Below are 13,602 nucleotides of genomic sequence, written 5' to 3' on the forward strand. Positions count from 1 at the left end.
GAAGACAGGGCAGGGGCTATGGGGGAAGGGCCGGGCCATGGCTGTCAGAAACAACCTGGGGATGCCCCAATAACAGAGGGTGGCAGTCTCAGCTTCATCTGGACTTTATGTAGAGGCGGCAGATAACCTAAGCCTGGTTGTTGGGGTGTGAGGTCAGCGAACGTTCATGCTGAGACATCTACCAATGCTTGTGCTGGGCCAAATCCCGAAGGCAGCTGCTAAGAGAGGTGGGGGTGCTCTATAGCGCCCCACTGGCCCTGGGGGGACACGCTGGTCAGCAGCAGGACTTCTGGGCCGAGGTGGGGACGCAGCAGGCCTTGCGGGAGCATAGGGGGCGGCAGATGACAGACACACAGGAGGTCGGGCGGCAGGAGATGGGCTGGCAGGAGGAGGCAGGGGCACAGCAGGAGGAGATGGGCACGCAGCTGGCGGGCCTGCACACGGGGCGGCAGATGAGGGACACGCAGGAGGTGGGTCTGCAGCAGGATGAGGCGCAGGGGGCGGCCCCAGAGCAGACGGGTGTGCAACAGAGGGGCTTGCAACAGATGGGTGTGCAACAGGTGGGCTTGCAGCAGACGGGTGTGCAACAGGCGGGCTTGCAGCAGATAGGTGTGCAGCAGACGGGTGTGCAACAGGCGGGCTTACAGCAGACAGGCACACAGCAGGCCTGCTGGCAGGGGGAGGAGGTGCAGGAGGGCTGGCAGCTAGACTGTTGGCAGCATGAGGGCGTGCAGGAGCTGGTGCAGACTGATTGGCAGGGGCTGGGCCCACAGCCCGCCTGGCAGCAGGGACTGGATACACAGCTCACTGGGGCACAGACCAGGGTCAGGCAGGGGGACTGGCAGCAGCTGGGGACACAGCAGCAGGACTGGCCACAGCTGGGGACACAGCAGCAGGACTGGCCACAGCTGGGGACACAGCAGCAGGACTGGCCACAGCTGGGGACACAGCAGCAGGACTGGCCACAGCTGGGGACACAGCAGCAGGACTGGCCACAGCTGGGGACACAGCAGGAGGACTGGCCACAGCTGGGGACACAGCAGGGGGACTGGCAGCAGCTGGGGACACAGCAGCAGGACTGGCCACAGCTGGGGACACAGCAGCAGGACTGGCCACAGCTGGGGACACAGCAGGAGGGCTGGCCACAGCTGGGGACACAGCAGGAGGGCTGGCAGCAGCTGGGGACACAGCAGGGGGGCTCGCAGCAGCTCTCTGGGCAGTCGTCCACCTGCCAGGAGGAGTCCGTGCAAGAGTCACAGGAACCGGGCAGGCAGACGCGGCCGCCATAGCTCAGGTCGCTGGAGCAGACGGACAGCGTGGACGCGGCCATGGTGGGCGGTGGGTGGGAGGTGAGCTGGGAGGAGGGTGTGAGTGTGAGTGTGAGAGAGTGTGTGAGCTTAGGGCGGTTGGGCTTATATACAGCTCAGGGTGTGTGCCATCCCATCATAAGGGCACTGAGGAGTTTCCTTGTTGTTGGAACAGGTCCCTGAAGACGCTTGTCATGCAGCCATGACAGGTAGCTTGGGTCATTAAACTCCTGAGAAGCTGGAGCCCAGGGGACCACAGAGCTGGGGTGCAGGGCAGGCGGCAGTGAGCTGGAGCCAGACCTGGGTGTGGACGGGGGCGGGCCAGTTGCTCCGACAGCCCCCGCTGAGCATCTCTGGGCTTGACTCACTCCTCCTCCTTCTCAATGCGCTGTTGAACCATAAGAGTATTTTGTTCTTCCTTTTTTATCCTCTCTGTTCTGGGGTGTAATTCTCTCCTGAGTCCAAAAACCAGTGAATGGTTCGGGCGCTGTGTTTATTTTTATTGTATTAGCAAACACTTAATAGGTCTTGCTACTCCAGCAACCGTTCTGAGCACCTGAATAAATGTTAACTCCCAGCCCTCACAGCAGCCTTGTGAAGTAGGGGCTGTTGTTATCCCCACTTTACAGATGGGGAAAGCAAGGTACAGTTAAGCACTTGCCCCAAAGCCATGCCAGCAAGCAGGAGAGCCTGGATCAGGACGTGGGGGCCCATGTTTGGAACCACAGACAGCTCCCTAGGAGCAGAGATGGGAAAGGCACGAGAAACCTGGATCCCGTGGGTGGGGGGGTGGGGGTGGGGGGGCCTCAGCATCATGTTCTCCAGGTTTGCTCTGCGTTGGAGGATGTGTCAGAACTTCCCCTTTCCTGCCTGAATTACTCCATTGCATGCATGGACCCATATTGTTTATCCATCCATTGGACAGAAACACTTGAGTTGTTTATACCGCTTGGCTATTGTGAATCAGGCTATAAAGGTCTGAGTCCCTTCTTTTAGTTTTTTTGGGCATGTTCTTAGGAGTGGAATTTCTGGGTTGTACGGTACTTCTATGTTTAGCTGTTTGAGGAACTGCCTGTTTCCACAGTGGCCACACTGCTTTTTGTTCCCAATGGAAATGTCTGAGGGTTCCAAATATTTGGTGTGAAGCGGAGTCTCGTGGTTTGGGTTTGCCTTTCCCTGATCACTAATGATGTGAGCTGAGCGTCTCTTCATGTCCTTGTTGGCCATTTGTGTGTCTTCTTTGGAGAAAAGTCCACTCAAGTCCTTTGCCCATTTTTCAGTTGGGTTGTCTTTTTGTTGTTGAGTTTTAGGAGTTCTTTATGTATTCTGGATATTAAATAAACTCAGGATACATATGACTTGCAAATATTTTCTCCCATTGTGCATATTGTCTTTTCACTTTTTTGATGATGTCCTTTGGTTCACAAAAAATTTTAATTTTGCTGAAGTCCAATTTATTTATTTTTTCTTCTGTGGTTCATGCTTTTGGTGTCATATCCAAGAATCCATTGTCAAATCCAAGGAAGCATGTCCCCTGTATTTTCTTCTAAGACTTTTTTGGTTTTAACCCTCACATTTAGGTTGTTGATCCATTTTGAGGTATTTTTTTGTATATAGGGAGAGGTAGGGGTCCAGCTACATTCTTCTGCACACCAAAATCTATTGTTCCCGTCCTTTTGTTGAAAAGATGATTTTTTTACCCCTATTCAATGGTCTTGAAACCCTTGTCAAAAATCACTTGGCCATAAACGTACAGGTTTATTTCTGGACTCTCAGTTCTATTCCACGACTATCCTTATGCCTTAAATCACACTGTTTCCATTACTGTAGTTTTTGTAGTAAGTTTCAAAATCAGGAAGTTTGAGTCCTCCAACTTTGTTATTCTTTTTAAAGATTATTTTGGCTATTTCAGGTCCCTGTTAATTCCATATGAGTCTGAGGATCGGTTTTTTCATTTCTGGAAAAAAGGCTTTTGTAACAGTGATTAAAAAATTGCATCAAATCTCTAGATTGCTTTGGAGAATATTGTCATCTTAACAATAAGTCTTCCCATCCATGAATATGGCGTGTCTTTCCATTTATGTTGGTCTTTAATTCCCTCAGCAATCTTTTATAGTGACCAGTGTGCAAGTGTTTTATCCCCTTGGTTAAATTTATAGCTAGGGAATTTTATTTTTTTTTGATGTGATTGTAAATGGAATTCTTTTCTTAATTTCCTTTTTGGATTGTTCATTGCTGGCATATAGAAACACATCTGATTTTCTTAAGTGTTTTTCTTGTACCCTAAACTTTGCTAAATTCTTTTATTAGCTCTAGTAACTTATTGTGGATTTTTTTTGACTTTCCATGTGTAGATCATGTCATCTGTGAATAGAGATAATTTTACTTCTTCCTTTCCAGTTTCAATGCCTTTTTTTTTTTTTTTTTTTTTGGTCTAATAACTCTGGGTAGAACTTCTAGTACAATGTTGATTGAATACCAGTGGTGAAAAATGGGCTTCCTGAGTTTTTTCTTGATCTTGTTGGGATGGTTTTTCCTGCAGGCCCCCCTAAGAGCTCAATCTCCCCCTTATTGGAGCTGTCCCCAGCAAGCTCCCCCTAAGAGCTCCATCCCCCCTTATCGGAGCTCCGTCCCCCTCCTCCTCCCATACCTTATCAGAGCTGTCTCCCGTAGGCACCATAGTTAGAGGCCTCCCTGTCAAAACAAAGTTGAGGGATCACAGCTGCTAGGGATGGATCTCCCTGGCACCCCGGCCAGATTTCTCCCACAAACCCAGAGGCCTGACCCTATAAAACAAAGCGCCTGACCCCAGTCAGTGCTCAGTTCTTTGGGAACAATCCCACTGGGCCCACTGGCGTAATAAAGCTGTGTTCTCCCTGACCTCTGCAAGCTGCTTGAGTTTCTCGGTCCTCGTCACTTTTCCACAACAATCTTAAGGGGAAAGCTGTCAGTTTTTCACCACTGAGTATGATGTTAATGTGGGTTTTTCATAAATGCCTTTTATCATGTTGAGGAATTCCCCTTCTATTCCTAGTTTTCCAAGTTTTTTTTTTTTTTAAATGATAAAATAGTGGTGGATTTTGTCAAAAGCCTTTTTTTTTTTTTGCACCATTTGAGAAGATCATGTTTCCCCTCCTTCATTCTATTAATGTGATTTATTACATTGGTTGAGTTTTTTTAAATGTTATACCATCTCTGGATTCCTGATATAAATCCCACTTGGTCATGGTTTATAATCCTTTTTCATATGCTGTTGAGTTTAGCTTGCTAGTTATTTTGTTGAGAATTTTTGTCTCAAGATATATTGGTCTCAAGGTAAATTTTCTTTTGGGTAATGCTGGCATTGTAGAATGAGTTAGGAAATTTCTCTCTTCTGTTTTTTTTTTTTTTTGAAAGCTTGAGAAGGTTTGGTGTTAATTTTTTTACACGTTGGTACAATTCACCAGTGAAGCCATTTGGTCCTGGGCTTGTCTTTGTTGGGAGTTTTTTGACTAATAATTCAGTATCTTTACTTGTTATAGTTCTGTTGAGAATTTGTTTCTTTTTTAGTTAATTTAGATAATTTGTGTGTTTATTAAAAAAATCCATTTCATCTAGGTTGTCTAATTTCTCTTATAATCCTTTTCAGTTCTGTAAGGTCCATAGTCACATCCTTACTTTCATTTCTGAATTTAGTTGTTTGCTCCTTCTCTCCTTTTTTCTTTGTTAGTCACTTTTATTGATTTTTTCCCGAAGAATCAACCTTTGGATTTCTTAATTCTCTCTGCTGTTTTTCTAACTTCTATATCATTTATTTCCACTGTAATTTTTATCATTTTTTCCCCTTCTGCTGCTTGGGTTTAGTTTGCTCTTCTTTTTCTGGTTCTTCAAGGTGTAAAGTTAGTTTATTGATTTGAGATTTTTTTTTTTAGTATAGGCATTTGCAGCCTTAAATTTCCCTCTGAGCACTGTCTTCACTGCACCCCATAGGTTTTGATATGTTATGTTTTAATTCATCTCTAAGTATTTTGTAATTTCCCTGTGACTTTGTGTTTGACCCACAGTTGTTGTTGTTGTTGTTGTTTTAAGAGTATGTTGTTAATTTCCACATTTGTGAATGTTCTAGTTTCCTTCTGTTACTGATGTATAACATTCCACTGTGATTGGAGATCCTTTGTATGATTTTAGTTTTTAAAAATTCATTGAAAATATAAGATATGGTCTGTCTTGGAGAATGTCTCATGTGCACTTGAGAAGAATGTTTATTGTGCTGTCATTGAGTGGAGCGTTCTGTATATGTTTGTTATGACTGGATGGTTTATAGTGTTGTCCAAGTCCTCTATTTCCTTATTGATCTGCCTAGATGTTCTGTCTATTATTGAAAATAGGGTATTAAATTTTCTAACTATAATAATAGTTGTAGAACTGCCTACTTGGATACAAGCTCTTGCCGGAAGGCCAAGTCGCTGCCATTTATCTTGCAATGTTTCTGAAGATATCCTAGCCCTTCTGTTAACTGCACACACTCCTGTGCGTGGATCTCCAATGCAATGACAGACAACGCCAACACTGACAGCTTTCCTTTAGAAAACATGATCCTGCAGTGGTATGCCTGAAGTTGAGCTTCTGGTCTTTCAAAATTAATGCTCTTCCTCCTTTCAAATGGCAAGTTCTCTTGAAAGAGTGAATAACAGAACTGCAGAAATTGAAAGGCAGTATTAGCTTTGATTTTTCAATATAACTTGTCCAACACAATCTTTTCCCTCCTCATCAAGTCTGAAACTGTGAACCTGTACTGGCTTATTTGGATCAAATCAGTTGCCAATGGGACAGTCTTTTCCTCTTCTATGGATTTTACAGCCAAGTAGAAGCAGCTCAGTCTAACACACCCAAGAGGCTTGGCCTGTACCTTCATTTTGGACAGGAATCTGCAGTAAATTCACAGCTAGGGAAAGTGTCTCGGTGTCAAGCCAAAGAGCTGAGTTAGACTAAGAAGATCCTTTACTTCCAATTCCCTTAGCCGTGCAGTCATCCTGAGGCCATTATCATGTGCAGATTCAATTAGTCTCAAGCCACAGACCTTTGGCTGACATGTCCACTCTTGTTGCAACAGAGCGTTCAACTGGTGTAGCATTTGTGAGAGTCAGTTGTTGTCAGTACTTCTATCATCTTGACTGCAAATGTAGCTTGTCAGTGCTAATCACCCTTCCCGAGCGCTCACCTCAGGCCACAATATCAGATCTGAGAGGCCTAGGAGACTGAGGGGATTTGTGGGCAAGAGGGGAGAGACCTGGGGAAGGGGAGCTGTCCTGGATGGAGGTCTCCTCAGTGACCCCCCCATCCAGGCGACACTGCCTTCCTCTCGGTCAGCTCAGAGCCCAAGGGACCTGTTCCCTTATCCACTCAGTCACTCTATGTCTTTTGATGGGAGAATTTAATTCATTTACATTGAAAGTAATTGTTGATAGATATGTAGCTATTGCTGTTTTATTATTCATATTTTTTTCCATCTTAAAGAAGTCCCTCTAAGATTCCTTATAATACTGGTTTGGTGTTGAGGAACTTCTTTAGATTTTTCTTTTCTAGGAGGCTCTTTATCTGTCCTTCGATTCTAAATAATAGATTGCCGGGTAGAGCAATCTTGGTTTTGGTCCTTGCTTTTCATCACATTGAATATTTCCTGCCACTCCCTTCTGGCCTGCAAAGTTTCTGTGGAGAAATCAGCTGACAGCCCTATTGGAGCTTCCTTGTAGGTAACTACTTGCCTTTCTCTTGATGCTTTTAAGATTCCCTCTTTGTCTTTAACCTTTGGCGTTTTAATTATGATGTGTCTTGATGTAGGCCTGTTTGGGTTCATCTTGTTTGCGACTCTGTGCTCCCTGAACTTGTATGTCTGTTTCCTTCACCAGGTTAGGGAAGCTTTCCATCATTATCTCTTCAAATACGTTTTTGATTCCTTGCACTCTCTTCTTCTGGTACCCCTATAATACAAATATTGTTATGCTTAATGTTATCCCAGAGGCCCCTTAAACTCTCATTATTTTGGATTCTTGTTTTCCTTTTTGCTGTTCTGATGAGGTGTTTTATGCTACCTTATCTTCTAAATTGCTGATTTGATCCTCTGCTTCATCTAATCTATTGATTCCCTCTAATGTATTATTCTTCATTTCAGTTTGTAGTCTTTATTTCTGACTGTTCTTTTTTTATGCTTTGTCACTCCATTTTTATGTTTCCTATCTCTTTGTTGAAGTTCTCCCTGAGATCATTGAGCATCCTTCTAACCAGTGTTTGGAACTCTGCTTCTGGTAGATTGCTTGTCTCCATTTTGTTTAGTTCTTTTTCTGGAGCTTTGTTCTGGTCTTTTATTTGGGACATGTTTCTTTGTCTCCCCATTTTGGCTGCCTCCCTGTGTTTGTTTCTGTGTATTAGGTAGGGCTGCTATGCCTGCTGGTCTTAGTAGAGTGGCCTTATGTAGTAGGTGCACTATGGGGTCCTGGAACAATCTCCCTGGTCACCTGAGCTGCATGCTCTAGGTGAGTCCCTTGTCTGGGTTGTGTGTGACCCCCTGTTGTAGTTGAGCCTTGGTTGCTGTTTGCACATCAGTGGGAGGGAATGACCCTAGGGCTGATTGGTTGTGAGGACTGGTTGTGAGTACAGTGGAGGAGCTGTGGTGCAGAGGATGACCCTACAGAGCAGGATTCGCCTTAGCAGGGCTCTGGTGCCTGCCCAGTCTGCTCATTGGGTGTGTGGTGCTTGGAAGTGGCTGATTGATGCTCTGGCTGGGTCTGAAGCTGGCCACCAGGTGTTTCAGCCCTGGGGCCTCCTGGGACAGGACCTGCTGCAGGCCAAATTTAGCCATAGCCTGTGCCCTGCCCAGGGCCACCTGGCATGAGCCACAAAACAATCCAGAGATGGCTGCTGCCTGCACTGTGCTTGGAGGTGCCATGAGAGGCCAAACCATGAACCAAGGCTGGCTGCTGCTAGTGCTGGGCTTAGGGCTGCTCAGCCAGAGGTACAGGACATGCTAAGGCTGGATGCTGCTTGTTTGGGATTTGTGAACCTTTGAGAGATTTTAGGAAAGTCCACAGAGTGAGCCAAGGCAGACTGTTTATATGGAGAAGCCACTGAAGGTGGCTTGGGTGGGCTGGAAAGTTGGGTGGGGCATGGTCTCAGGGAGCCACTAGGGCGGGTCAGATGAAAGGTGCTAGCCAGTCAGATGGAGACTCAGATATGATGTCTGCGTGTGTGCACATCTGCACACTGGGCAGGGGAGGGCTCAACAAAGAAACAGTGGCTTCTACCAGCTCCTCTGCCTGGGACAATGCTGCCCCTTCAGCCCTCAGCCTGCAGCCAGACAACTCAGTTCCTCCCCAGCACTGGAATTCTGGGCTGGGACCCCTGACTCCTCCAGGGGTGAGCTGCACAGCTGAGCTGTCCCTCCTGATTTTTAATGGTCATACACATGTGTGGGACCAGCCCATTCTGCATCTCTGCCCCTCCTTGCAGGCTCGAGGTGGCTTCCTCTGTATGTCTGTAGTTATAGGGCTTCAGTTCAGTCAGACTTCAGGTGATTCTCAATGATGGTTGTTCTATGGTTTAGTTGTAATTGATGTGGTCCTTAGAGGAGGTGAGCACAGCACTTACCTACTCCACCATTTTGACCAGAAGTTGTTTTAAAATGATAATAAATTCAGACTTTTGACCTGTTATAGCTCAGCATCATCCATTGTGATAAAAACTATTTTTTTTTTTTGTATCTAGCTGAAATTCTTTGATAGAAATAAAGATTTAAATGTATATGTGCCATGAACACAAATTTTTAGGCCACAAGTTGACATTTACTTATAAATTCAGTCTTTGAGACAAAATGTACCCCAAATATTAATTGGCCAGTGTCTCAGCACAGCTCATCTAAAGCTTCTCTGTTTTCCTGATTGGGCTAGACGTTCACCAATTATATTGCTCTTCTCAAAGAAGCAGCTTTTGGTTTCTTTTTTTTTTTTCCTATTGTTTTTCTATTTCATTGTTTTATGCTGGTATTTTAAATTATTTCCTTGCCTTTGTTCATTTAACTTGCTTTCTTTTCTAGTTTAAGGGGAACACTTAGATAATTGATTTCAGAATTTCTTTCTTTGTAAATATAAGCATTTAATGATACAATGGTCCCTCTAAACACTGCTTTAGCTGTGTCCCACCTATTCTGACATATTGTCTTCTCATTTGTATTCCATTCAAAATATTTCCTAATTTCTCTTGTGTTTTCCTCTTTGAACCATGGATTATTTAGAAGTGGGTTGATTAATTTGCAAATGTGTGTGCATGTGTTTGGGGGAGGGGTTCCAGCCTATCGTTTGGTTATTAATGTCTAATTAAATTTCAGTGGTCAGAGAATATATTGTATTATTTCAATCCCTTTAAATTTGTTGAGGTTTATCTTATATAGTTGGTGCAGAATATGGTCTCTTGGTGTTTGTTCCATGTGTACTTGAAAAAAAAGTATATTCTGTTATTGTTGGGTGGAGTGTTCTATAAACATCAATCAGGTTAAGTAGGTGTGGCAAAGTCTTTTGTATCCTTACTGATGTCCTGTCTGCTGGTTTGACTGCTTACGCAGAAGCTGAAGTCCAATGATAAATGTGGATTGTCTGTTTCTTCCGTCAGTCCCATCAGTTATTTTGTTTCATGTGTTTTTAAACTTTGTTTTAGGTGCTTACACACTTAAATCAATCCCTTTATCATTATGTAATATTCCTCGTTATCCCTGGTAATATGTCTTGCTCTGAAATATACCTTTTCTGATATTAAAATAGACATGCCAACTTTATTTGAGTAGTGTTAGTATGGTATATATTTCTATCTGTTTACTTTTCACCTATCTATTTATTTGCATTTCTCTGATGGTTAGTGAGGTTGAGCATTTCTTCATATGTCTGTTTGCCATCTGTATGTCCTTTTTAGAAAAATGTCTCTTCATGTCCTCTGCCCATTTTTTAATTGGGTTGTTTGTTTTTGGAGTTGAGTTGAGTGAGTTTTTATAAATTTGTGATATTAACCCTTATCAGATATATCATTGGCAAATATCTTTTCCCATTCAGTAGGATCCTTTTTGTTTTATTGATGGTTTCCTTTGCTGTGAAAAGCTTTTTAGTTTGATGTAATCCCACATGTTTATTTTTCTCTTACTTCCCTCAGAGGGATATATCAGTAAAAATCTTACTCCGGGTAATGTCTGTGAAGTTTCTTCCTATATTTTCTTCTAGGAATTTTATGGTTTCAGATCTTACATTTAAGTCTTTAAGCCATTTTGAATTTATTTTTGTATATGGTGTAAGGAGGTGGTCCAGCTTCATGGTTTTGCATGTGTCTGTCCAGGTTTCCCAGCACCATTTATTGAATAGACTGTCTTTACCCCACCATACATTCTTGCTTCCATTGTCGTAGATTAAATGGCCATATAGGCATGGATTTATTTCTGGACTCTCTATTCTGTTCCATTGATCTATGTGTCTGTTTTTATGCCAGTACCATGCTGTTTTGATTACTGTAGCCTTGTAGTATAATTTGATGTCAGGTATTGTTATACCTCCCACTTTGTTCTTATTTCTCAAGATTGCTGAGGCTATCCGGGGTCTTTTATGGTCCCACATAAATTTTAGGATTATATGTTCTATTTCTGTGAAAACGTCGTTGGTAGTTTGATAGGAATTGCGTTGAATATGTATATTGCCTTAGGCAGTATGGACATTTTAACTATATTAATTCTTCCTATCCATTAACATGGTATGTGTTTCCATCTCTTTGTATCTTCTTTCATTTCTTTCTTCAGTGTCTTATAATTTTCTGAGTACAGATCTTTTACTTCTTTGGTTAAATTTATTTCCAGGTATTTTATAGTCTTTGGAGCAATTGTAAATGGGATTGTTTTTTAATTTCTCCTTCTGATGTTTTATTATTGGTATATACAAATGCAACTGATTTCTGAATATTAATTTTGTATCCTGCTACTTTACTAAATTCATCTATCAGCTCTAATAGTTTCTTGGTGGAGTCTTTAGGGTTCTCTATATATAGTATCATATCATCTGCATATAATGACAATTTTACTTCCTCCTTACCGATTTGGATGCCTTTTATTTCTTTTTCTTGTCTGATTGCTGTGGCTAGAACTTCCAGCACTATGTTGAATAGAAGTGGAGAAAGTGGGCAACCTTGCCTTGTTCCTGATCTTAAGGGGAATGGTTTTAGCTTTTCCCCATTGAGTATCATGTTAGCTGTGGGTTTATCATATATGGCGTTTATTATGTTGAGATATGATCCCTCTATTCCCACTTTCTTAAGGGTTTTTATCATAAATGGCTGCTGGATTTTATCAAATGCTTTTTCTGCATCTATTGATATGATTATGTGATTTTTATTTTTCATTTTATTAATGTGGTGTATCACATTAATTGATTTGCAGGTGTTGAGCCACCCTTGCATACCAGGGATGAATCCCACTTGATCATGGTGTATGATCTTTTTAATGTATTGCTGAATTCTGTTCGCTAATATTTTGTTGAGGATTTTTGCATCTATGTTCATTAGTAACATCAGCCTGTAGTTTTCTTTTTTTGTGATGTCTTTGTCTGATTTTGGGATCAGGGTGATAGTAGCTTTGTAAAAAGTGTTTGGGAGTCTTCCCTCCTTCTGGATTTTTTGGAAGAGCTTGAGGAGAATAGGTGATAATTCTTTTGTGAACGTTTTGTAAAATTCACCTGTAAAGCCATCTGGTCCAGGGCTTTTGTTTGTTGGGAGATTGTTGATTACTGATTCAATTTCCCTGGTGGTAATCAGTCTATTCAGGTTTTCTGTTTCTTCTTGAGTTAGCCTTGGAAGGTTGTATGCCTCTAGAAAAGTGTCCATTTCTTCCATATTGTCAAATTTGTTGGCATATAGTTGCTCATAGTAATTTCTTAAATTTTTTTTGGTATTTCTGTGGTGTCCGTTGTCACTTCTCCTCTTTCATTTCTGATTTTATTAATTTGGGTCCCCTCTCTCTCTTTTTTAATGAGTCTGGCTAAAGTTTTGTCGATTTTGTTTATCTTCTCTAAGAACCAACTCTTGGATTCATTGATGTTTTGTATTGTTTTTCTGGTTTCTATTTCAAGTATTTCCGCTCTGATCTTTATTATCTCCTTCCTTGTACTCCCTTTGGGCTTATTTTGCTGTTTTTTTCAAGGTCCCTTAAGTGTGAAGATAAATGGTGGTTAGTGATGTTTCTTGTTTCTTTAGGTAGGTCTGTGATGCTGTGAATTTCCCTCTTAGGACTGCTTTTTGCATCCCATAGATTTTGGGTCATCATGTTTTCATTTTTGTTTGTCTTGAGATATCTTTTGATTTCTTCCTTGATCTCCTGCTTGACCCATTCATTATTTAGTAACATGTTATTCAGCCTCCATGAATTTGTGTGTCTTCCAGTTTTTTTCCTGTAGTTCATTTTTAATTTCATAGCACTGTGGTCAGAGAAGACAATTGGTATGATTTCAATTTTCTTAAATTTATCAAGACTTGTTTTGTGGCCTAACATATGTTCTATCTTGGAAAATGTTCCATGTGCGCTTGAGAAGATCGTGTATTCTGCAGCACTGGGGTGAAATGCTCTGAAAATATTGATTAAATCCAAGTGGTCCAATGTATCATTTAAGGCTGTTGTTTCCATATTGATTTTCTGTCTGGAAGACCTGTCCCTTGTTGTCAGAGGTGTGTTGAAGTCCCCTACTATGATAGTGTTACTGTTGATCTCTGTCTTTATGCCAGTCAATATCTATTTTGTATATTTAGGTGCTCCTATGTTGGGTGCAAAGATGTTTACTAGGGTTATGTCTTCTTGTCAGATCGATCCCCTTATTATTATATAGTGCCCATCTTTGTCTTTTAATATGTTCTTCATTTTAAAGTCTATTTTGTCAGATGTAAGTATTGCAACTCCAGCTTTTTTCTCATTTCCATTTGCATGAAATATCTTACTCCAACCCTTCACTTTCAGCCTGTGTGTGTCTTTTGATCTGAGGTGAGTCTCTTGTATACAGCATATACAAGGGTCTTGCTTTCTTATCCACTCAGCCACCCTATGTCTCTTGATTGGAGCATTTAATCCATTTACATTTAAAGTGATTATTGATAGGTACATAGTTATTGCCATTTTTAAACTTGTAGTTAGTTTGTTTTCATCTTTCTTCTATTTACAGAAGTCCTTTTAGTATTTCTTGCAATGCTGGCTTGGTGGTAATAAATTCCTTTAGCTTATTCTTTTCTGGGAAGCTCTTTATCTCTCCAT

At 42.0% G+C, this 13,602-nt stretch overlaps 2 protein-coding genes and 1 pseudogene across 3 annotated transcripts in view; 1 reads left to right on the forward strand and 2 right to left on the reverse strand.

The window, feature by feature from the left end:
* The window catches only part of TSPEAR (thrombospondin type laminin G domain and EAR repeats), a 116,381-nt gene that overhangs the window by 8,101 nt on the left and 94,678 nt on the right, over nt 1–13,602 (forward strand). The window lies entirely within an intron of this gene.
* On the reverse strand, nt 52–1,330 carry LOC141571499 (uncharacterized). The gene is made up of 2 exons (XM_074331686.1): nt 1,157–1,330; nt 52–838 (listed from the first exon to the last, which is right to left on the reverse strand). Exons 1-2 carry the CDS (start codon nt 1,328–1,330, stop codon nt 275–277), a joined length of 738 nt encoding a protein of 245 aa, XP_074187787.1. The 3' UTR covers nt 52–274.
* On the reverse strand, nt 5,356–6,455 carry LOC109436863 (cyclin-G1; annotated as a pseudogene).

This window comes from Rhinolophus sinicus, linkage group LG01, assembly GCF_036562045.2.
Source record: "Rhinolophus sinicus isolate RSC01 linkage group LG01, ASM3656204v1, whole genome shotgun sequence".
In the NCBI taxonomy this organism is placed as follows: domain Eukaryota; kingdom Metazoa; phylum Chordata; class Mammalia; order Chiroptera; family Rhinolophidae; genus Rhinolophus; species Rhinolophus sinicus.

What these genes read in the sequence shown, in the direction of transcription:
- LOC141571499 (XM_074331686.1), bottom strand. Translation starts at nt 1,330, where the DNA reads ATGGCCGCGTCCACGCTGTCCGTCTGCTCCAGCGACCTGAGCTATGGC. An exon ending in GCTGCCAGCCCTCCTGCTGT is followed by an intron (nt 839 to 1,156) that starts GTCCCCAGCTGT and finishes AGCTGCTGCCAG; the next exon opens with TCCCCCTGCCTGACCCTGGT.